This window comes from Phoxinus phoxinus, assembly GCF_949152265.1.
Source record: "Phoxinus phoxinus genome assembly, chromosome: 20".
In the NCBI taxonomy this organism is placed as follows: Eukaryota; Metazoa; Chordata; class Actinopteri; order Cypriniformes; family Leuciscidae; genus Phoxinus; species Phoxinus phoxinus.
Window position 1 is genome coordinate 7,537,251 of NC_136895.1, and position 25,790 is coordinate 7,563,040.

Sequence of the window (25,790 nt, forward strand, 5' to 3'; positions counted from 1 at the left end):
AATAAGAGGTTGAATCTGAAGTATGGCTGATTGTTAGGGGTCGAACTCTGAAGGTGCGTAGTTACATATGCCGGAAAGGGTAACAGGGTTGAAAATGTAGCATAAATAAATCTGTCACTTAGTAGATCTGAGTTAAAATAAAGTCAACTTAAATAAATAAATATACTTATGTAAAATAAGAGGTTGAATCTGAAGTTTGGCTGATTGTTAGGGGTCGAACTCTGAAGGTGCGTAGTTACATATGCCGGAAAGGGTAACAGGGTTGAAAATGTAACATAAATAAATCTGTCTCTAAATGGATGTTTGCTAGTTTGGGACCAATGTTGATTTCTAGATAAATAAAGTCCAATAAATGAAATACATTGTATGTGTAAACTTGGCTGTTCATAAGATGTTGAATCCGAAATATGGCAAATTTTTATGGGCCAAACTCTGAAGCTTGCGTAGTTAAGTATGCCAGAATGGGTAACAGGGTTGAAAATGTAACCTAAATAAAACTGTCACTTAGTAGATCGTAGTTAAAATAAAGTCCAATAAATGAAATTATATAAGAGGTTGAATCTGAAGTATGGCTGATTGTTAGGGACCAAACTCTGAAGGTGCGTAACAGGATGGATAATGGGCTTTCAAGTAACAGGGCTGAAGATTTAGCCTTAATTAATATATTGTTTCGATGATCTTAACTAGTTTGTTAACTAGTATCTGAAGTATAACTAGTTTGTTAACTAGTTCTTGACTTGATGCAGAATGGGTAACAGGGTTGAAAATGTAGCCTGAATTATTCTGTCACTTAGTAGAGCTAAGCTAGATTTGGGACCAGATGTTGGTTTATACAAAAACAATGTCCATTAAATTAAGTGAAATGTATGTTTCAGTGTAAAATTAGCTGTTCATAAGAGGTCAAATCTGATGTATGCCTGTTAGCGGCCGAACTCTGAAGGTGGGTAACAGGGTTGAAAATTTAGCCTAATAATATTTTAGCCTAATTAATATATTGTTTTGATTGTCTAAACTAGTTTGTTGCTGGATTTTGGTGTCTACAAAAACAAAGTCCAATAAAATGTTTGTTTATTTTTCATCATTCATTGGTCTGAAAACCTTAACTTGATGCAGTCAACACAACAATTTGTGTAAAAATTGAGAAAATGCAATGAGTTCATGTACTTGTCTTCTTGCCATGATGTAAAAATTATGTAATTTCAAAAGTGTCACAATTATTATAATTCTTTAATTTTCATTTTTTTTTACTAAATAGTTAAATGCCTGTGTTCTCCACCAGGATTCAGACTGACCAGATTTTCTGCCATTGTCATTTAGAAAAAACAACAATATAGATTTGCAGCAAAAGACCGTGAAGGTTACTAATACAGATTTTAATAATCAAAATTGTTTTTGTTTAACACACCAACAAATTTGACCCAATGGTAGTCATTAACCCTGGTGGAGTAAAAAGACCCGCCCCCCTTAGTTACTGTCGCTATGTCCGACAAGCTACGCCGCTTTAACGCCACACCATGTTCTCACGCAGTGAAAAATACATCGCGGAGCAGAGAGGAGACTGACAACACACTGACAGACACAGACCAGGTTACTTTTGCGATACTTGATATTAAACAAAGTGTCACCTTTCAAATTTTTTCATTTTTTAAAAGAAATTTAAACAATAAATACCGGTTTGTGGCTCTTTAATGTGTCGTGACAGATCGCTGTAGAGCCTCAGTTAAAGCTGCTCTTGAACCGATCATCTCTTCCTTCTAGTTCATTTATAGCATCAAATAAACATGAATGAACATCAGAAGGAATGTTGTTTTAACCGCGGAAAGGCGTCAGTACACTCCGCTTCTCAAGCTCAAATCCTCCCATGTTAATCTACTAACTCTCCTGACCGCTTTGTCGGACACAATGGCGGATGGCGAAGTATGATTGGTCAGATCACCTGTCAATCAAACTCCCTGCGAAGGGTCAATTGTTCTAATGGTTTACAGTAATATTTCAGATCTGTTTCCCTAAAGTCAAATCCATCTCAAAGGTTACTTGTTAAATAAATTCTAAAAATATATATATATTTTTTTTCAAACTAATGCTTATTTTCCTAATACATTTTCTCAAGATTACTTAAGCTTCATAATTAATGAAGACACATGTAGACACTTTATTACCATACAACTGTGCTGGTGGAAATTAACATCTACTGGTTATGTGACAAGCTATTAGCTTCTTTTTCAAGCACTCAAAGAGAGTGTAGAGATGTATAGCAGATGAAGAGATCAAGCTGCTTTTGTGTCCAATTTTCCACGTTAATGGTCCCAGTGTTGGCCGCAGATGCTGGACTAATTAAAGGATTAAAGGAGTCACCTGATTCGCTGCCCTGATTGGTCACACCTGGGCTCTTTTCCACAATAGTGCCATTACAGCCCGTGTCCCAAGTGACACCAGTGTACATGTGTGTGCAAATGTATATTTCCACTACAAAAGGGGCAGTCTGTCAGCGTTCACCTCTTAACAATGAGCGTAACCCTCCTTTGCATGCACAAATTATAGCCTTTTATGGATTTTATTTATATTTCTCAAGGTTTATATTTGTTTAGGCCTGTGCGCTGGGGTCCAAACAGAGTAGAGCTACATTAATCTCATAGATGGCAGGGGCACACTATTGAGGTATTATTAATATTAATAATCTCTTTTTGGAAATGCGCAAACTGACTAAAAAAAAAAATCTACACCTAATGTCCACTTCTTTTCACTTCCATTTATGATTTTTTCCCATATCATATTTCTTATTTGTTCAACCCTCATTGAGTATTTACATCTATTAATATATATATAGGGTTGCATATTGTATATAATCACAGAGTGTAACAGGGTTGAAAACATCTAAACTAAGCAAATTTGGTGCCAAATGTTGGTTTGTAGTTTACCATGAGTTAAAAAATATTAGTTTGGTCATTTTTCTTAAATAACTTTTCAATAAATTTGGTAACGGGGTTGACAAATGCAGTCAGCACTACAAATCGTACATTTAGAAACTGACTATTTCCAGCTTATTGGGGCGATTAGTAATTTTAAGGAATGCATTTGTTGTACGAAAGTGTAGGATTTCTATAATTGAAAACAGACAAAAAGGTCAAGACAATTATTCAACTAACATTTTAAACAAACTTGTATAAACTCTTAGTTAACAGAAGAAAATGATAAAACCTGGACATTTTGATCATTCAGAGGACTTTCAGAAATATTGTTGAATATCATTATCAAAACCTTCTTATAACATAAGTGTGTTAGCTGGATAGGCCTGTAATTAATTTATATAATATAATACATACTGCATATTAAGGGTGCACAAAGTTTCCATTCACTATGAGTGTTGTACGACTTTTAAGCACACTGTAAAGAGATTTCTGACCTTTTTAATTCCAGTTGATTCATTAACTCATTGATGTAAGTATTTAAAATAAGAGTATGGACAAGTTACAATTCATATTTTGTTTGTGATTAACAATTTCTCTTTCTTTTTGGTTTTAAAGGGACTTGAACACAAACAACCTCACACATATCGGCAAGGATGACTTCGCTGGCCTTAAGCACCTCCGGATTTTGTGAGCTTTATTTTTTTACATCAATCTTAGTTATTATGTATTTTCTAATTTATAGACGTTTAAATAGACATTTATAAATGCCACAAAGAGGAAGAGGAAGCAGACAAATGCAGACAAGAGCACATTTAACATGTAAACAACAATTAACAAGCAAACAGTTTTATTGTATTTTAATTACAGTTTGTATGCTGTTAGTGGATGGACTCTGTGGCCTTTCTTTACTCTCCCCATCCTCCACTATGAAATGAATATTATCTATCTGTTTTAGCGTTCACTATGCATTACTTTATCAATCTATACAGGCACCTCATGGACAACCAGATTGTCTCTATTGATAGAGGAGCCTTCAGTGATCTGAAGGAATTGGATAGACTGTGAGTTTGCAGTCACATATTTTCATTCTCTCTATAATACAGTATTCTGTTTCAAAGGCTTTGATATTATAATTATAGCATTTAACCCTCAGGTTATGTTGAAATTGGCTCATATTTGGGCTCCCAGAAACCCCACTGGTGTATGTGTCAAATTAATCAGTAATTTTTTTAATTAACCTTTCCTATATATATATATATATATATATATATATATATATATATATATATATATTGTGTGTGTGTGTGTGTATATATATATATATACATATATATATATATATATATATATATATATATATATATATATATATATACACACACTTTGCAATATCTTTGGTAACAGGGTTGACAAATACAGTCAACACTACAATTTGTGTAACTAATTAGAAACTGGCTCAAAAATGTTTCCTTGGAAAGCTACATCATTTTGGTACAATTAGTAAGTGATCTTCAAACTGGGTTTCCTGAATTGTGAGCCGTATGTCTCTGTTCTTCCCTCAGGCGTCTCAACCGAAACCGTCTCCAGCAACTCCCAGAGCTCCTGTTCCTGAAAAATCCCACTCTCTCCAGACTGTAAGTGACTATTTCCTTATCAGGAATCCTTCAGGAAATGCTTGAGATGGAACAAGCACGGAATGGCTAATTTGGCTAGCTTCTACCCAAAAATGTGTGCCTAAACACCTCTGACATGTTAAAGGAAGCACCCGGTATAGTGACTTCCTGGACAATCACGACTTAATAAGAGCTTAGGTTAGTTAGCTGTGCTTTTATACTTTAATACAGATATAGTTGGTAAAGTTTTCACTCAGTAGGTCAAAAAGACGGTTTACCCAATGTTTTTTATGTGCTATGTGTTTATTATGCTATGTTTACTTTATTAGCGTATCCCATTGTTAACTTAGCTAACATGCTAATGTCAAACTCAATAGGAATTAACCTTTGTGAAAAAAGTACACTTGAGTACTTTTAAAAAGAGTGCTTGTTACAGAAATAATATATTTTAACACTTTACAATAAGGTTCATTAGTTAACTACATTAGTTAACATACACTAATAATGAACTGCACGCAAGCATTTATTAATCTTTGTTAATGTTAATTTCAATATTTACTAATACTTTATTAAAATCGTGTTAACATTAGTTAATGCACGGACAAACAATGAACAGCTTTATTATTGTTAACTAAAGTTAACAAAGATTAAAAAACACTGTAACAAATGTATTGCTCATGGTTAGTTCAAGTTAGTTAAAACATTAACTAATGAATCTTATTGTAAAGTGTTACCATAATTTCTTAATTCTCTATTGTATTTGAAATATGACAATAAATTGGTTCATTCGGCTAGCTTCTACCAAAGAATTTGCACCAAAACACCTTTGAGATGTAAAAAAAAAAACTCTTTGTGTAGTGACTTCACCTCCCGGTAAGAGCTTAAGGTCCGTTAGCTGTGGTTTTCGTGTAGTTTTCGTTGTTGAATACAGATATATTGGAAAAGTCAGGGCCAGTGGGTCAAAAAGGGAAATATGTAGGAATGTGTGGGAGTACAGAAAGAGGCATAATGGGTGTGAACAAATAGTCAGAGACAGCTGTGTTTGCTTGTTATTTGGTTGTTTGTTCATGCCATTTCACACGTTGCCTCATTAGAGAGTTACCATATGGACGTGGCGCGTTCAGTCAATCTGCCTGCGAACACCCCCATCCACCCACACATGCCTTTAGGGAAAGATGTCTACTATTATAAATGAAATTCACATTTTTTTTCCTTCGGAAGACACTGTGTATGGTAAACCTCAGGAATATTGGTTTATGATAATATGGGTCATGATAGAAATCAATTTTTTTGCATTTCTCGTTCCATGTTTGGACATTTTGTGGAGTGCACTTAAACAAAGCAAGCTCTAGTTCATTAAAACAAGTAATAGTCTCCTAATACTCAAAGATTCATTACTAATTGGCACCATGCTGGCATTCTCCACTCGCAATTAATTTCCACAGTTACTTAAGAGAGGAAATAACAGGGGTGATTGCTAATTATGATTAGTTTCAAATTAATATGTAGATTTTTCCTCAATCCTGTCACTGTGGGTTGCACATTTTTTAATTTGTGCTAACCGGGTGTGAACTTATCTAAGAGTGTTTATGTTACGAACCAATGACGATGAAAAGAAAATACTAATTATTCTTCATGTCATTCCTGTCTCTTCCACCTCAGGAAGTGTCTTAATTTGACAGGATACCGTGGCGTGAAGTTCTGCTACATGCTGCCTATCAAGAGCACATTTTTAAGACACATTTTTAAGGCACAAGAAGAGCATTTGGTGTCGAAACAATTTTCACTCACAAATTGCAAGTACATTTCACGAACAATTACAGAGAAACAGCAAGTAAATGCATTAAATGTGAAATTTTAAAGTAAATTCTGAAAGAGTATTTTCTTGTAAAACATACTCCAATAATCTTTGTTTTATTTACATACATATAGCTTTTATTTTTACAAGTTTAAAGCATAACAAGTGCTCTACAACAATGTTCCACCAAAGTGGACTCCCTTTAAGCACACTTAAGTGGCCTTTTATTTCATTAATGTTATATATTTTTTTATATAAAATATGAATAATTAAATTTGTAACATTGTACATAAACTCAAACTTCTATAACTATTTTTCCTGTTTAACTTTCTTAATTTATTTCACTTCTACAAAAATCCAGAAATGCCAAATGTCTTCTTTAAAACAAGACCAATCATCTATATCCCAAAGCATTCTTGAATTACAACCATTTAAGTGCGGAATGTGCATTTTCATGTCTATTAAAAAAAGGGGGGTGCCGCTTAAGGGGTTAAATACATTTAGTGTTTTATAGTGCTAGCAGTGAATGTTATATTAGCGTGACATTATCAAAGAGGCGTTTTGCGTGTCACAGCTGACAAAGATCTGTGTTGCTTGCTATCAGTTTTGTTGGTCTTGAAGGAGTCATTACGTTGAATGATTTTTCTACATTGTTACATAATGGTCAATAAACGTGGCCATTTCACAGAAAAATTCTTGAAAAATTAAGCAATAATGGGTCAATGAATGGCTTCTTGCAGTTCACTGGCCGGTCACACCAGATGTGCTTAAGTTAGACATGTGCCTAGTTGTAGCGCAATGGTGATGTGAGGAATTATTTATGACGGTCTATTGAATTATTGAAAATTAATGCACACCCAAGGATGTAATGTGAAGCAGGGTTCAGTTTGATGTTCCTAAAATGATCTTGTATGTTGAATATCACCGGACCGGAACGCTATTACGAAACATAAGCTAACTAAAAAAATTAAAAGAATGAGAAATGTTTAATTTCACATACAAAATAGGTAACAATTTAAAAGATGCAATGATGGGTACAAATGCATTCTCATGCTAAGACATTTTCTCTCTGTTTACTGTTTCTTCGCCGTCTTTGAGCTCTGATGAATGAGTTTTTCCTTTGCTAACATTTAATATCCCTCAGTAAACAGTCCGTCAGACACAGAAAGACAAATGTAAGAAAGACGAGGACTAACAAAAGAGAACCAGAGTGGCTAGTCGCAGTCTCTTAGATCCCACAATTTGTTGCTCATCTTTCCCTCTCAGGCCTCTATTGTCTTCGTCGTCTTACCCTCTGTCAAGAGCTTTCAAATAAAAGATCTGGAGTGTAATATTTGCCGAGGTTGTGCAGTCTTACTATCCGAAATGTTTGCTTTCACCTCTGGATGTTAGCCAGGTTTAAACCGCAAACTGAACATCCTTGGCAAACAGCTTTGATTAAAGGCGGTTACCAGGAAACCCCACTGAGAGGTTATTCTTCCCAGAGGTTTTTGCTGGTTTTTCTTAATTTTTCAAAGATGGATATGAGTGCAATGTCAGAATATGTTTGAATCACTCTGATGTGATACAGAATTGGCCGTGTTACATGTAAATAATGGAAAGCTGCATTGCATTATCATAATACTTTTGCTGCCTCCTTGCGTTTGAGTCCAGTGTATATTCAGGGTTCAATACAAGTTGAGTATTGAGTTGAGTTCAATACAAACGACAACAACTACTAACAGCTTTCTCCAGCGCAAAAACCCTCTTTTGGCATAAAAAAAAACTGGTGTCAGGATCTACTAAAGACACGCATTGAAAAATTTGCGCTGAAAAGGCACAGTTATTTTTGTGGCTGACCTTATTGCATATGCATTTGTAGGAGTTGCCCTTTCAGGCGCAACATTTATGGGAGGAGAGTATTTAAAGGAACCATGCAAGGTGATTTACTCAGATTTTCTCTAGTCAATATACTGGTATTTGCGCCATTATTTACAGCCCCCCAAAAAGCACGTCTTAAAACCAGATGCTAATTTGCACTGATCTTGGTAGATTACGGTGGTCATTATGGAAATTATCCGGCTGCGCCTGCATTCTTAAGTTTGCATGTCATTATTAGATCCCGTGCTGAATTTCCACTCCCATCTGCGCTTTTTTGGTTTTGCTACTCATTAAAACTGTGACTTTTTTTTTCAATTCAATTCAAATTTATTTGTATAGCGCTTTTCACAATACATATTGTTTCAAAGCAGCTTTACAGAAAATGCATTTCAGAAATGTACATACAAAAATACAGTTAGTTAATCATAAATTTAGGGCATAACATATTGCCGGCGTTGGGTCGTCTTTTTAAAAAATTAATTTCCATTCTAACTGTGTCATGTTCTAGCTTTTAAAAAGAAAAGTAGTGGAAATCAACATTTTTGTGGTAATCAACATCATACCACATAATATTAAGTGATTTCGATTAAGATTAGCTAATTAAAACTTTTTTTTTTTGAAGTCAGATGAGTTCATTGAGACTATTGAAACGACATTTAGAAAACATTAGCATTTTACCCAAACAGTTGAACTCACCTGAACAATAATCGAACTAATCAAACCTAGGAAGGTTTGAAACCTCAGAGGTTGCAATTAAGACATACAGTAAGACTGCGGAGCAGCTTCATCCCTGAGTCTCCTGAGGAATGTATATAGTTTATACCGATATCTCTTTCTATTGGGTTTTGACATGAGATTACTGGGGTCTTTTTCTCAAATAGTTCTCTGAGTGGACCTGTAACCAGTGGACAGCCTTCAAAGCTCAATGCAATTGGTTGCTCTCTGGAGCAGAAAACATTGCTTACATTAACATGAGTGACAATGACAAATGAGTTTAATTAACCCTAGAACGCATATACAACTGACGTACCATAAAGTGCATATGTGGGTCAAATATGACCAAATTTAATTTGGTGCATTTAAAATTAAAATAAACCTTTATTTATTTTATATTAAACAACATATTTTTAAAGTGTAAAATATTTTTTTTGTGAATATTTTATTATAATAACACAATCTTGATATTTACATTACATTATTACATACAGTATATTATATTGATGGAAAATTGAGAAATTAGATTACCAGTGCAATAAAAGTGTAATGCATTAAATAATAATAATTTTGACCCATATATACATTCCAGGATTAATGGTACAAACTGCCTCTTAAAATGAAGACTAATAGTAACTACATGATGAGAAAAATGATCAAAGACAGCTTAAATGAGCGATTTCTGTAATAACAGCTGAAAAATACCTCTTTGACCATATTTGCACTGAAAAATACAAGAAATTGGACACACCCCTTTCTAGATCCACAATCATTTCAGAGTTGAAGCTGAAGGTTATTTTTATACTTAATTACGGAAAAACCTGACTCTTTAGTACTATTTGCATGATATTCAAGTTAAAATATTATCCTATATTGTTTAGAATCTCCTTAAAGTTTAACTCTCAAAAAAAAGTTGACTAGCCACCGCTTGCATTTTTGACCATTTTCACAAACTTTCATGCATTATTTTTTATTTAATTTTTTAATCAACACTTTAATTTGGGTAAGTTTCATTTAAAAAGCAAAAATTTGAAACAAAAAGCTGAGAAAATCAAAAAAAGTTTCAAAGACTACAACGTGCATAAGCAATGTTTAATTAATGTTTTGTAATGAGTGTTTTGATTCTGTACTCTTTTATAAGTTGTGTAATTGCGCCCCTCACAGTAAAACAGTGAAAACATGGAAAGATGGCGGGGAAAGAGTAAATATATATGCTCTTATATAAACAAATTTCACACTGCATTACAGATTTCTGATTGTGTGTCTGGTTCGTTGTTGTAAAGTGGCCTGACCTCTACTGGAAATATTGCTTTACCAAACAGCGCTAATAATACCGCTAATGCTCAGCGTCTTCTGTTAGCTTTTAGCTTTTTACTGCATTTTACTCTTTAAACTAAGAAAATGAGCTTTAATGTGCAGAACGCTTTGTTCGTCCTGAAGGACCATGAAAGGCTTTCATCAAATGATGACTGTAGCTTGAACCAATTGCGGGGAACTTAACAACAGTTTGCAATTGCAGCAAAAATCACATGCATTAGGAAAAGGTCACTGATGGCTTTCACATGGAGAGAAAACAGATAAAATGACATTTAAGAATCCAGATGTTCTTTTATTAAATGCCAATTTCCTTAGAGAGTCTGCAGAACAGCACTGAGCATGACTAGATATGAAATATATATAATTTTCAAAACCATTTCAAATCCACAGCAGTGAGATTGTGTCATGCTCACTTTATTTCTCAGCTAGAGAGGCTTTATAGAGGCTTTATTTTTTGATAGTTAAAAGTCATAACGAAACAGCTGTTAAATCTCAAACTGTGCTCAGATTTGCCAAGATTGATCTGATATATGCTATCAAGGAATAGTTAATGAAAATAAAGGAACAACTTATGAAAACCTTTTCACAATATTCTAATTTTGAATTTTGGGTTTTCATAAACTGTAAGCCATAATCATCAAAATTATAACAAATAAAGGCTTAAAATATCTCACTTTGCATGTAATAAGTCTATATAATATATTAGATTCACCTTTTAAGTTGAATTACTGAAATAAATAAACTTTTGCACAATATAATTTTTTTTTGAGTTTCACCTGTATGATTATTTCGATAGCATGTGAAGGGGGTATTAAACAATGATAATTTTTTTATTTTTCGATGAACTATAGGGTACAACGGGGCTATAGGCTACAAGTCAAACATAGTTAAAAATTTAATTTAGTCTCAAGTCTGTGAAAAATCAGTAAAAGTTGAATCTTTATGCTGTTTTTTTGTTGTTGTTGATTTTAGTGTTGTTTTCTAACATAAACTTGCAATTCAGTTGTATTTTGCATGAATAAATGGTTTAATTTAACTGTATATTTCACAAACTCTTTTTATTAGGGACTTCAGTGAGAATGTCATCCAGATGATACCAAGAAGAGCATTTAGAGGAGCCACCGACATCAAGAACTTGTGAGTTAAAGTGCACACAACTTTAATAATCTACACATGCTTCTTTTAATTTTCCCGATAACATAATTTCAATTGAACCTTTCACTCATCAAAATGTTTTGTGTGCCTCTGTGTTGCTCTCAGACAGCTGGATAAGAACCACATCAGCTGCATCGAGGAGGGAGCGTTTCGTGCCATGAGAGTCCTGGAGGTCCTGTATGTACTGACCTTTGTGTTGTAGAGAAAGTAAATGAGTTAATGCAGTTTATTGTTTGTAAAGTATACATACAGTGTGTATGGATTATATATAACCTCATTGTCTTTGCTTCTCCTCCATAGCACGCTGAACAACAACAATATCAGCACCATCCCCATATCCAGCTTCAACCACATGCCCAAGTTACGCACCTTGTGAGTCCAGACCTTTTTTTGACATTTTGTGAGACTGAAAGCACTGAAAAGCCTTTGCGCTACTCATATGCTGAGAGAGAGATAAGACAATCAAGCTGCACAATTCATCTTTAAAGCAACACGCCGACTTTTCAGTACTTTAGCTTATTCACCGTATCCCCCAAAGTTAGATAAAATGGTAAATGGTAAATGGACTGCATTTATATAGCGCTTTCACAGACCCAATGGCCCCCAAAGCGCTTTACATTTTGCCTCACATTCACCCATTCATACACCGACGGCGGTGTATGAATGTCCATACATATAAGTCCATACAAGTCCATACATACCCTTCTCATCTCCGTGCGTGCCGTAACTCTGTCTGACGCACCCGCCGCTAGCCTAGCTTAGCACAAAAACTGGAGGTAAACGGCTCCAGCTAGCATACTGCTCCAACTAAGTGACGCCAACATTTTCCTATTTATATATTGTGATTTGTATAGTCACAGCGTGTCACATGAGACACAGCCATCTTCTAACCGTATATATACTGGGAACTATATTCTCAGAAGGCGAAGCACTGCTACTTCTGCGGAGTGGTTAGCGCAACACTCTCTGCTACTCACCACTGGCTTCTCAGGCGCTGCAAGCAAATCACTCCGCAGAAGTAGCAGTGCTTCGCCTTCTGAGAATATAGGTCCCAGTATGTATACGGTTAGAAGATGGCTGTGTCTCATGTGACCTTGTTATTTGTACACGCTGTGACTATACAAATCTCAACATGTAAATAGGAAAATGTTGGCATTATTTTGTCACTTATTGGGAGCAGTATGCTAGCTGGAGCCGTTCACCTCCAGTCTTTGTGCTAAGCTAGGTTAGCGGCGGGTGCGTCAGACAGAGTTACGGCACGCACGGAGATGAAAAGGGTATGTATGGACTTATCTAACTCTGGGGGATACGGCGAATAAGATAGTCCCAAATAGTCGACGTGTTCCTTTAAAAGACTGTGATCTCGATTCACACACCCACGCGATCTTTCAATTTGTTTGTCTATTAAACTTTGACAAAATCATATCGCAACATTCAAAGTTGTGTTGGCGCTGACCCGGAGAGAGTTGTCATGAAACCGTTTCACAAACAGTCTTTTCAACCTCATAGTATCATTATTTCTGTGATGCAATGGTTAAATTTATCAAGTACTTGGATAAAAGTTTAAAGTTCAAATATGAACCCTGATGTCTATGATAGCGATCAAAATCAGCTTTTGATAGAAACTTGGTGCTTAAAATAACGCATTTATCGATTACATTGTTTCGCCACTGTTTCACAAGTGACTGCTAAATTTTTTATTTGTTATTGAATCATTATTCAAGACAATGTAGTATTGTATGATGCTTCTGAAATAAAAGTGATGATTTGTTTTTGTAAATATAACTATTCTTATACATCATGTACAGTCTGTAGAAGTGTATGATGTAACTTTTCCCCGATGGTCTAGTGTTGAAAAATTTGCAATACTGTAGGCTACATATCACCCAAGTATCGTGATAGGTGTATCGTCCCAGCCGTAGTAGTTATAATAGTGATGCTTGCATAATAATGATGTTCGGTTAATAATGACTAATATCAGTGATTCAGCCGTTATCAGCCGTTCCCCTGTCGTTTCCTCAGCCGCCTGCACTCGAACAGTCTGCGGTGTGACTGTCACTTGTCGTGGTTGTCTCAGTGGCTCAGACAGAGGCCAGCGCTGGGACTTTACACACAGTGCAGTTCCCCACCCAACCTCCACGGACTCAACCTGGCCGAACTGCAGAAGAAGGACTTCACATGCTCTGGTAAATCTCGCCGCCTCCTCTTTATAGCGGATCATGCAACATTTATCTTCCAGGGGTTCGGTTTTATTAAAACCGTTTAATTTTTTAAAAATGAAATACAATTTAATTTTAATACATTTAATTAAAAATCTTTATTAACCCTTTATATTTTAAACAGTAATATCCTATACTAAACCTAAACCAATCTTGACAAACTATATCTCATTTGAAAGCTTAAAATCTCTAGTTTTCATTTGTGGTGACTGATTTTTAAAATACATTACAGAGGAGCCGTAATTTATCAGTTTGCAATAAGAATATTTTCATACTCCTAAGGCGTGTTCAGACCTTTATTTTGAAATAGTGATGAACATGAAAAATCATGAAAGAATGCTAGAAACCTCAGTTTGTTTTCATGCCAAGAGTTCAAAAGATAGCATCCATTCAATTGTTTTAGAAAAAAAGGTCTGAAAATGTTTTAAATATAAATAAAAAAATTATAGATTTACCATTTGTGATTCACCATTCGTGGCAGCGAGCTATAATGCACATACGTGTTCTTTTTGTGTTTCTTAGAGGTTGAATTCATTTAAAAATCTGCCAAACTTCCAACACTACTTCTGAATAGGATTTCTACTTCATAAATTGTATGAAAATTGTAAAAAATAATGGTTCAGATCCCTCAAACAACATATGGAAATGGAGGCGCCCTTATATGGGCAGTAATGTCAACTAGTGGAAAAGTGTGGTACTGCGCCCAAACAAAATCTCACTGAAAGCTTATTTTTTGAGATATCAACCTAAAATTTTAAACACAACTTGTTCAGATTTTTGCCTTTGATTTTTTTGCATTTTTAGAGTCCTCCAGGTTTTGAAAATATATATTTTATATAAAATATGAATAATTAAATTTTTAACGTTGTACATTTTCATAAACTCAAACTTCTATAACTTTTTTTCTGTTTAACTTTCTTAATTTATTTCTCTTCTACAAAAATCTGCCAAATGTCTTCTTAAAAACAAGACCAATCTTACATCTATACTCCTAAGCATTCCTGAATTACAACCATTTAAGTTCGGAATGTGCATTTTCATGTATATTCAAAACTTTTTTTGACTTTTGACTATATAGTATTATGGTCACATTAACAGTCTTCACTGTATAAAATTATATGATCAATAAGTTTACATTGCTTTAACTCATTAAAATAAGTTAAGAAAATGTTATACAAGATTCAAATTTTTTTTTAAGTCAGTTTATTGCAATTTAAGTTTAACATCCAAGTTCATTTGTTCTCAAAAATAAAAGGCAGCAACTTTTTATGACCTTTTTATCATAACTGTGTTTTTTTGTGCTACTTTCTGAATAACTTTTAGGAATTGTTGTTCCCACCTCAGATCAATCTTAGATTATGTATGTTATTACATTTTTTACTGGTATAATCTCAACAAAGTGCGAAAAAATCATTAACCATTTCAATATTTATTATGTGAAAACTATATATTTTTTTTACTTTATGACTGTCCGTAATTTGTGGCATCATTTTCACAACAACCATCAATTTAGAAATTGTTTTCAAGTCGTGTTAGTGTTACTTGTTTACTCTTGAATATTTTTATTGTGCATTATTTCTGATCAAGCTGTCATTTTTATATAAGAAGTTTGTCAAAATTGTTATGTAATTTTGTGGCATAATTTCCACAACAACCATCAATTTCTTTTCAAGTGTTACTTTTTTAATTATTTTAACTGTGTACAAGAAATTACCAAAAAATTATGTAATTTTGTCTTTTTTTATAAATAAACTGCTAACAATTTCATACTAACAAAATGGTTGACGACTTGGTCTTAGCTAGACAAATAATTCAGCCATTTTATTACAAAAATGTAATTTCCACCACTAGCATTTCCATGGAAATTACTCTCAACTGGTAACACTTTACAGTGAGGTTTCATTTGTTAACGTTAGTATTAGTTTGTTAAATAACATCGAAAAATACTTCTTAAGCATTTATTAGTCTTAGTTAATGTTCATTTCAACATTTACCAGTATATCATTTAAATTAAAAGTTGTATCTGAGCTAACATGAACTAACAATGAAAAGGTGTATTTTCATTAACTAGTGGACGCTTATTGTAGTGTTACCCACTTTTTGGTTAAGAAACATGATGGTACATAAAAAATGTGACGAAAAGGGATGTTTAATCTCTAAAAAAACACCAAAAGTGCCCCAAATTGAAGAAACTCCCTGACTGATCTCAAGCAAACATTAAACTGATCAATTCTGTGTTAAAGACTAATATACATATATAATGTTTCCTTCTTTTCCTGAGGTGTTTTTGATTCCAGTCCTCAGCCCTGTGGCCTTGCGTCTGGCTCGTGTCCCCCGATGTGCACTTGCAGTAACAATATTGTGGATTGTAGAGGAAAAGGTCTCACGGCGATTCCGGCCAACATGCCTGAGAGTATGACTGAGATGTGAGTGATTTATTTACTAAGAATATTTAAGACGTTTCTTTAGGATAGAGATGAAGCCTGTTGGGTTTAAATTATTTTTCTGTCAGGGGCAGATAAAAGTGTGTAGGATGCATTGATTGAGATGCGATAAACTTATGAGCCACGAGTTTCCCCAAGGTTAAAGGGCACGTGTGAAGAGGAGTGCAGAAAATTGTACTTAATTAATGGTAAAATCCATTATGCCTCAAGTGGCTTATTACTTTTATTAAAGGAGCACTACACTTTTTTTGGAAATAGGCTCATTTTCCAACTCCCCTAGAGTTAAACAGATTTTACCATTTTCGAATCCATTCAGCCGATCTCCGGGACTGGCGGTAGCACTTTTAGCATAGCTTAGCATAGATCATTGAATCTGATTACACCGTTAGCATCTCTCAAAAAATGTTTTACCAAAGTGTTTCAATATTTTTCCTATTTAAACCTGGACTCTTCTGTAGTTACATCGAGTACTGACAGAAAGACAGACAGAAAATGAAAAGTTATGATTTTCTAGGCCAATATGACTAGGAACTATACTATATATTACTATATAACTATATATTACTATACGTAATTTAATTTCCAGTCACGTTGGAAGTTACCTAGCTGGGGACTATTTTTAGGCTCTTCGTAATATCATTGCGCCAAACACTGCAGGCTACACACTATCAGATTTTAAAGCCAGAACAATTTGTTTTATAAAATGACATTTTAATTCAAATATGTGATTATATATAGTATTACAAACTCATACATACATTTTCACTATGCAAAGTGTCAATATATCTTGACTCTTTAGCTTCACATCTGGTGGGATTTAACCTTTCTTGACCCGCATGGGTGCGATCAATCATTTGGTGTGTGTGTGTTTGACATTGACCAGCGCTAAAGGTCGTGCCCTTCACAGAGCAGTGTCCATGGTAATAAGGAAACCATAGGGACACTAGTTGTAACAGTGCTAAACTGTAAAGCCTCTGCATCCACTTGACCAGTCCTCTGCTTTTCTCTCTTTCAGACGATTAGAGCAGAACGGTATAAAGTCTGTTCCTCCAGGAGCGTTTGCCTCCTACAAGAGACTGCGCAGAATGTGAGTGATCAGCGATAGAAACTAACCACAGCATAAACTTTGACACAAACAAGCTTCATTACAGACATTTACAAGAATCACTGTGCGTGCAGTTTTTTCACAAGATGTAATTGAATAATGGAATAAATTCCTTTAGGATTTTGTTATAAACTTTGACACAAACAAGCTTCATTACAGTTCACAGACATTTACAAGAATCACTGTGCGTGCAGTTTTTCCACAACATGTAATTGAATAATGGAATAAATTCCTTTAGGATTTTATGATACAGAGGTTTGTTTCCCCCATTAATAACAGCCATTATATTTCATTTCATAATTATGTCTTTTACTCCACAGTGACTTGAGTAATAACCAAATATCTGAAATAGCCCCCGATGCGTTTCAAGGCCTGCGCTCACTCAACTCACTGTAAGTGTACATTTGTAATTCTTTCCCTTTTTTTATTGTCTCTGTTTTATAAGTTTGCATGCCTGACAATAGAGGGATGAAAATCCTGTTAAAACAGTTCAGTAAAAAAAAAATTTACACATCATGTCATGGAGAAAAAAATACAAATATGTAAAATATATAATATTTTATGATTTGATAAACACGTATTCTGACTTGAATGATTTAAAATGTAAATATGATTCCACTTCCTAGTCTAGTGATGTGCTTCCCCTCAAAGTGTTTGTCAAGCTCATGGATACTATTGGACCAAGCTTTGTTATAAACAAGTTGATTTCTCTGTAAAATAGAACCTTCTGTTAAAATTAGAATCCTCTCGTCATCAGAAGCTTCTATTATCCGTGGGGTGCCTCAGGGGTCTATTTTGGGACAAGTGTTATTTTCATTATACGTGCTTCCTCTTGTTTTTTTTGTGTTTTTTTTTAAATATAGTATTTCATATTTAAAAAATAGTATTTATAGTACAAAAATATTTTTTTTTGTGTGTGTGCTGATGATACCTAGCTGTATTTGCCTCTAAAGTCTGGTGATGATATATCTGTTTAATCACTTTATAATGTCTAAAAGACCTAAAATGCTGGATGAATAATAACTTTAATGTTATGAATCACTGCAGAAGTCACTGCACTAATATCAGAAGCACTGCTACTTGAGCGGAGTGATTAGCGCAACACTGAGCAGACTCTCTGCTCCTCACCACGGGGCTTCTCAGGCGCTGCGAGCAAATCACTCCGCAGAAGTAGCAGTGCTTCGCCTTCTGAGAATATAGTTCCCATATGTCTACGGTTAGAAGATGGCTGTGTCTCATGTGACCTTGTTATTTGTACACACTTTGACTATACAAATCACAACATGTAAATAGGAAAAATGTTGGCGTTATTTTGTCACTTATTGGGAGCAGTATGCTAGCTGGAGCCATTCACCTCCAGTCTTTGTGCTAAGCTAGGCTAGCGGTGGGTGTGTTAGACAGAGTTACGGCACGGCACGCACAGAGATGAGAAGGGTGTGTATGGACTTATCTAACTCTGGGGGATACGGTGAATAAGATAAAGTCCCAAAAAGTCAGCGTGTTCCTTTAAATGAGAAAAAGACCGAAATTATAAATAATTGCCGTGTAAATGATATAGCAATGAGCCTAGGACCTGTGTCATCTATTCTGCATAGTTATGTCAAGAATCTGGGTTTTGTTTTTGAGTTAAAGTTTGAAAGACTTCAGTTGTGAAGAATAGTTTCTTTCAACGGCGAAATCTCGCTAAATTTAAATCTGTCTTATCTTTCATTGATCTGGAGAAAGTAATTTATGGTTTTATTTCTTCACGTCTTGATTACTGCAATGCTTTGTTCCTGAGTCGGTCTTCAGAGGGTACAAAATGGTGCAGCAAGTTTGCTATAATATAATATTATGCCGAAGCAGAGCTAGAAATAGACCTTGCAAGAAAATGACCCAAAAACTCGAAAATTGGTGTGCTTTTAACAGAAAGACTCAGAAAATTGAGGTACATGAAATGACCAAGTCTGAGCTCTGAACCAATAAACCCATTGCATAAAGCCCATAGACATCACACTGTACTATACAATTCTGCAACACAAATGTTGATGTGAAATTGGTGAACATTACTGGTAATGTGTGATTACACAACACTGACCTACAAGTGGAGATTTACACTGAAGTGGCAACAGCATTTGGAGCAAATATTTATTTTTTTCACAAAGCTGGAAATTTCATTTTCAACCATTTTTTTTTAAGGAGTGGAAAGCCTTCATAAACCGGTAGCGACACCAATATGAATAAATAATTTAATGCATTAATAATTAAAATTAAAATTACAATAAACAAATGTTCTGCACATTAATACAGTTCATTATCCTGACTGTATGCTACGCTACACTTCACACATGAAAATTTAATTTATAATCCCAAATGCTAATTTTCATTATTATTTGCTAAATGAATTGGCTCTCCTGTGTTTACATGATTGTTTTGAGAATTACATTTCCATTTATTTAAATCTGTAAAAAACAGCCTTCGTGGGGTGTACATTGTATAGCACTCATGTATAAAATCATTTAATCTGCATATGAGTGCTATGTATATTTCCAGCATGTTCATGTGTGCAAGCTTATTAGTTCTGCATTAGTTCTGTTGAATTATGCATCATGTTGCACGAAGAGCCCTATGTAAGTGTGTTATGGGAACATCACACCAGGGGTCTGATGTAGAGAGTGTGTGGTTTGTGTAAATATATGAATGTTTGTCTATCCTCCAGCATATATGATTCAACTGAGTGATGAGGACGCATGCGATTCAGCTCTTTTAGAGACAGATTCGTAATGTACTGTACGTGTCTGCCATGTCCTGTGTGACTTTTCTAAGCAATCAACTTAACTTTAACTAACTTTAATGAAATGGCCAATAAAATCTCGTAGACTTACGTTTAGTCATTTAGATCCAGTTAGTCTTGATTCGTTTCTTCCAATCGGCTCTTCCGAACAGTTAATTTCAGTGAACGGTTCAAAAAATGATTTAGCAGTTCATTCAGTAAAAAGATTTGATACATTAGAATGATTCATTCATGAATCAGATATTATTTATATGGGAGGAAGTCAAATCTAAAATTAGGCACAGATTGTTAACATGAATGTATCGTTCTATTGGGTCAGACCTTATCAATTAGTCATTTGAACGGGTTCACAACTCAATCTGATTGAACCGATTCGGTTCAAAGAATTGGTGAGTTGTTATTATTTTGACTCATTATGATGTCTAAATGATTTGTTTGTTTGTTTTTCTTTGTTTTTGTGAACCTCATTCATTCTTCCATCCATCCATCCATCCATCCATCCATCCATCCATCCATCCATCCATCCATCCATCCATCCATCCATCCATCCATCCATCCATCCATCCATCCATCCATCCATCCATCCATCCATCCATCCATCCATCCATCCATCCATTCAGCAATGTACAATTCATGAATGAACTGTTCTATTGAGTCATATCTTTTCCGTGAATCAGTTGACCCGGTTTACAAACTTGGTCTGAACGATTCATTGACAAATCGGTTCTTGGTTCAAGGAATTAGTGTGTTATTAATCCAAATAATAAAGATTTGGTTCTGGGAGTTGTTGATTTGTTGACTTGAGAACTGCTTGGACCGATTCAGTCTAATTTGCTAATGAATCGCTCTGACTGGTTTTGTGAATCAGTTTAACTGATTAATTAAAAAGATTGGATTCATTAGTATTATTCATTCATGAATCATGAATCTTTCTTTTGAGATGTATCTTCAGCGAATCAGTTGAACTGGTTCACAAGAAATGGTCTGAACGATTCATTCACAATCGGTTCTTGGTCCAAGGACTCAGTGAGTTGTTAATCCAGCTCATTACAAGTTGATACCTGTCCAAAAGATTTGATTCTGTAAGTCATTAGGTGTGTTCGACTTGAAGCGGCGCTGCACAGACCAATCGGTGTGCTTTCGAAACGCTTTCATAGTACTTAGATACACCATACATGTTGTCATTTCATATTTATGACTCGAGAACCGCTTGGACTGATTCAGTCTAATTTGCGAATTGGATCGCTCTGACTGGTTTTGTGAACCAGTTCTTCTGATTCATTAAAAAGATTCAATACATTGGAATGATTCAGTCATGGATCTGAAGTTACTTATATTGAAGGAGGAAATCATATACCAGAATATCATTGAGACTCTTTTGACTTTGCAGAAAAATTTCATACACACGGCATAAACATTTTGTTTAACCTAATAGGGCTTTTGTGCAGACCTTTTGTGTTTGTGGCAGTGTTTAAATTTATTTATAACGTTGGATCTGAACCTCGCATCTGTTTTCAAATGAAACGTCAGCACCATTGCGTCTCATGTTCTTGTTTTGTTTCGCAGGGTTCTTTATGGAAATAAGATTACAGATCTGCCTCGGGGAGTTTTTGACGGATTGAGTGCATTAGAGTTACTGTAAGTACTGAGAAGCGTGATGTACATCACCTCTGATGCTTATGTCAATGCAAAATCACCACCCACATGAAAAATGTCATAACGGCGCTGCTTAATGGCCCGTGAATAAGGCAGCGCACTGAAACGCCTTCATCCAGACAGTCATTGTAATGTTTTAGGTGTCTGTCTTTCTTTCTTTCTTTCTTTCTTTTTTTCCAGACTGTTAAATGCCAATAAAATCCACTGTGTTCGTGTCAACGTTTTCCAGGACCTTGAGAACTTATCTCTATTGTCCCTGTACGACAATAAGATCCAGACTCTAGCCAAAGGCACATTTACTCCTCTGAAATCCATCCAGACTCTGTAAGAGACATTATATAATGAACATTGAAATAAGCACATGCTGTATAGTCGAGAGGTTTTATTGTTGGCTTTCTTTTTCAGTCACTTAGCTCAGAACCCGTTCGTCTGTGACTGTGGTCTGAAGTGGCTGGCGGACTTTTTGCGGTCCAATCCGATTGAGACCAGCGGCGCACGATGCTCCAGTCCTCGCCGGCTCGCCAACAAACGCATCAGTCAGATCAAGAGCAAGAAGTTCCGCTGTTCAGGTAGAATACACAAACACACTGTGCCGTTATTACTGAATTAGTGTTTTTGAACAAGTCCGTTAAATTAATGATTTAATGAGTCACTCATACAAACAGTCACTGGTTTCATTCCTGAATGAATCAGTGTTTTTGAACAATTTTGGTTGAGTAAATAATTGAATGATTTTGAACGACAGACACTTGTTTTGTACCTAAATAAATGTTTTTGAATGAATCAGTTGAGTCATAGCCAGCCCCAGATTAGGTCTCGGATGAATCAGCATTGTTGAACAGATTACTTGAGTGAATGATTTAATAATTCGCTAATAGAGACAGACACTTGTTTCATTCCTGAATGAATATTTTTTATTAACAAATCAGTTGAATGAATAATTCAATGTCACATTCTTATAGACGGTCACTGGTTTTGTTTCTGAATGAATCAGTGTTGATAATGACATTTAGTGCACTAACGAAACTTTATTGTAAAGTGTTTCCAGTGTTTTTAAACAAGTCATTTAAATAAATCACACATATAGTCAGTCACTTATTCTGTTCCTGAATGAATCAGTGTTTAAGAACGAATCAGTTGAATGAGAGATTCAATGACTTAGACATATAGACAGTCACTCTTTCGTTCCTGAATGAATCAGTATTGTTGAACAAATCAATTGAGTGAATGATTCAATGATTTTCTCATAAAGACAGTCACTTGTTCCTGAATGAATGTTTTTGAATGAATCAGTTGAATAGATGACTAGTCATAGTCATTCACTTGTTGCCACCTACTGGCGTAAAGATGTAACCTGCAGAAAGAGTGACTGAACATCACACCAAACAGACTTAAGTGTAAATGGCAGTATATTAGAGAAGATATTTGGTTTCAATCTTTAAAGGGATAGTTCACCCAAAAATGAAAATTAGCCCATGATTTACTCACCCTCAAGTCATCCTAGGTGTATATGACTTTCTTCTTTCAGACGAATACAATCAGAGTTATTTTAATAAACACCCCGACGCTTCCGAGCTTTATAATGGCAGTGAGTTTCTGTTTTGAAGTCCTTAGAAGTGCATCTATCCATGATAAAAGTGCATCTATCCATGATAAAAGTGCATCTATCCATGATAAAAGTGCATCTATCCATGATAAAAGTGCATCTATCCATGATAAAAGTGCATCTATCCATGATAAAAGTGCATCTATCCATGATAAAAGTGCATCTATCCATGATAAAAGTGCATCTATCAATGATAAATGTGCATCTATCCATGATAAAAGTGCATCTATCCATGATAAAAGTGCATCTATCCATGATAAAAGTGCATCTATCCATGATAAAAGTGCATCTATCCATGATAAAAGTGCATCTATCAATGATAAATGTGCATCTATCCATGATAAAAGTGCATCTATCCATGATAAAAGTGCATCTATCCATGATAAAAGTGCATCTATCCATGATAAAAGTGCATCTATCCAGGATAAAAGTGCATCTATCCATGATAAAAGTGCATCTATCCATGATAAAAGTGCATCTATCCATGATAAAAGTGCATCTATCCAGGATAAAAGTGCATCTATCCATGATAAAAGTGCATCTATCCATGATAAAAGTGCATCTATCCATGATAAAAGTGCATCAATCCATAATAAAAGTGCTCCACACTGCTCCGGGGGGTTAATAAAGGCCTTCTGAAGTGAAGCGATGAGTTTGTGTAAGAAAAATATTCATATAAAATAACTAGCTTCCGGCCAAACAAACATACGGATTCGACTTAAGTCTAAGCGCAACTTAACCCCCCAGAGCCGTGTGGAGCACTTTTATCATGGATAGATGCACTTTTATCATGGATAGATGCACTTTTATTATGGATAGATGCACTTTTATGGACTTCAAAACAGAAACAGCAATTCACTGCCATTTTAAGCTTAGAAGAGCCAGGACACTTTTTTTATATATAACTCAGATTGTATTCGTCTAAAAGAAGAATGTCATATACATCTAGAATGACTTGAGGGTGAGTAAATCATGGGGTAATTTAAATTTTTGGGTGAACTATCCATTTAATTGCCCAGCTTTAGGTCTCAAATCTAGATCTGTGCTGTCTGCATGTTTTTCTGTGTTTTCATAGCAGCTGTATTTTCTGTTTTCTTATATGTGTTGCCATAGCAGCCAAGGAACAGTACCACATCCCAGGTAAGTTGTTTCTGTTTCTCCTTCAGACCAAAAAAAAAATCTGTTTTTGAATGTGACTTAAAGTAAATGTGCAGCAAACCGAATAATAGCCCATTTATACTCTCCTGTGATGAATGGTGTTTCTCTGAAAGCATCTTTATATTTGTCTCAGGTGCAGAGGACACACGGTTGAATAAGGACTGCAACAGCAAGCCTGTCTGTCCACCCAAATGCCGCTGTGAAGCTACTGTGGTGGACTGCTCAAATTTACGCCTCACCAAGTTCCCAGAACACCTTCCACTTTCTACAACTGAACTGTAAGAGAAACACTGAACAAATAAACAGAACAATTACAATATGGTTTTGACTTGCTCCTGATATGAAGACTGTTTAAGGTAGACTGTATAATTGTATGGCCTTCTGCGCGATACCTCCATTTCTCCAGTGTGAAAATGTTGATCTCAGAATACATTGCGACAAGCTCAGTGAAAAAAATCCATCCAAGATTGCGGATGAAGCAAGAGAAATGTTGATTTTAAATGTAATTCTTAAATTATTGATAAAAAATTGTGCGCTGGCTGTAGCATTATAGTATTGCATTGTTAGCTTAGCAACATGACATCTACGTTTATTTAATTTTCTGTCTGTCAGACGTCTCAACAACAATGACCTCTCTATCCTGGAGGCAACAGGACTCTTCCGGCCCCTCACGCATCTCAAGAAAATGTGAGATTTGTGTACTACATACTATGATGAAGCAACGCCAAAATACACTGTATTACTTAACTGAACTGGACAGTAAACTAGTTTTCTGTGCATTTCTCTCACAGAAACCTTAGCAACAATAAAATCACTGAAATTGAGGATGGAGCTTTTGACGGTGCGTCTTCTGTGGTTGAACTTCACCTGACCGCCAACCACCTGGTGTCCATACGAGGAGGGATGCTCCGGGGAATGGAGGGATTACGCATGCTGCAAGTGTCCTTTTCACTACAATCATTTCACACAGCATTTATAGCACTATAAGAAGAACCCTAATTCTAATTTATTTAATTTATTGAATGATTGGTTTATTGGTGGGTTGGTTTATTGATTGATTGATTGATTGATCCCTGATTGGTTGGTTGGTTGGTTGGTTGGTTGGTTGGTTGGTTGGTTAGTTGATTGTTTGTTGATTGATTGATTGGTTGATTGGTTGGTTGGTTGGTTGGTTGATTAATTGGTTAGCTGATTGATTGATTGATTGGTTGATTGATTGATTGATTGGTTGATTGATTGATTGATTGATTGATTGATTGATTGATTGATTGTTTGTTTGTTGATTGATTGATTGATTGATTGATTGGTTGGTTGGTTGGTTGGTTGGTTGATTGAATGGTTGGTTGGAATGCACTTTTGCTGGAAAACAATTATATACAATGCAATATTAATGATTAGTTTGTAGTTTTTAACACATTATTACTGATACTTTCAAGACTATTGAAATGTTTGCAATTTCAGCA

At 35.1% G+C, this 25,790-nt stretch overlaps 1 protein-coding gene across 3 annotated transcripts in view; it reads left to right on the forward strand.

Annotated features, from left to right (window-relative positions):
- Positions 1 to 25,790, forward strand: part of slit1b (slit homolog 1b) — a 74,437-nt gene that overhangs the window by 26,019 nt on the left and 22,628 nt on the right. Inside the window, exons 3-19 of one of the 3 annotated variants that reach the window (XM_079592094.1) lie at positions 3,525 to 3,596; positions 3,899 to 3,970; positions 4,472 to 4,543; positions 11,277 to 11,348; positions 11,472 to 11,543; positions 11,667 to 11,738; positions 13,389 to 13,552; positions 15,867 to 16,011; positions 17,045 to 17,116; positions 17,455 to 17,526; positions 21,474 to 21,545; positions 21,744 to 21,887; positions 21,969 to 22,132; positions 24,283 to 24,309; positions 24,461 to 24,605; positions 24,940 to 25,014; positions 25,119 to 25,262. In XM_079592094.1, coding sequence (XP_079448220.1) covers positions 3,525 to 3,596; positions 3,899 to 3,970; positions 4,472 to 4,543; positions 11,277 to 11,348; positions 11,472 to 11,543; positions 11,667 to 11,738; positions 13,389 to 13,552; positions 15,867 to 16,011; positions 17,045 to 17,116; positions 17,455 to 17,526; positions 21,474 to 21,545; positions 21,744 to 21,887; positions 21,969 to 22,132; positions 24,283 to 24,309; positions 24,461 to 24,605; positions 24,940 to 25,014; positions 25,119 to 25,262 — 1,656 coding nt within the window. The other 2 variants (XM_079592095.1, XM_079592096.1) reach the window with 2 other exon arrangements.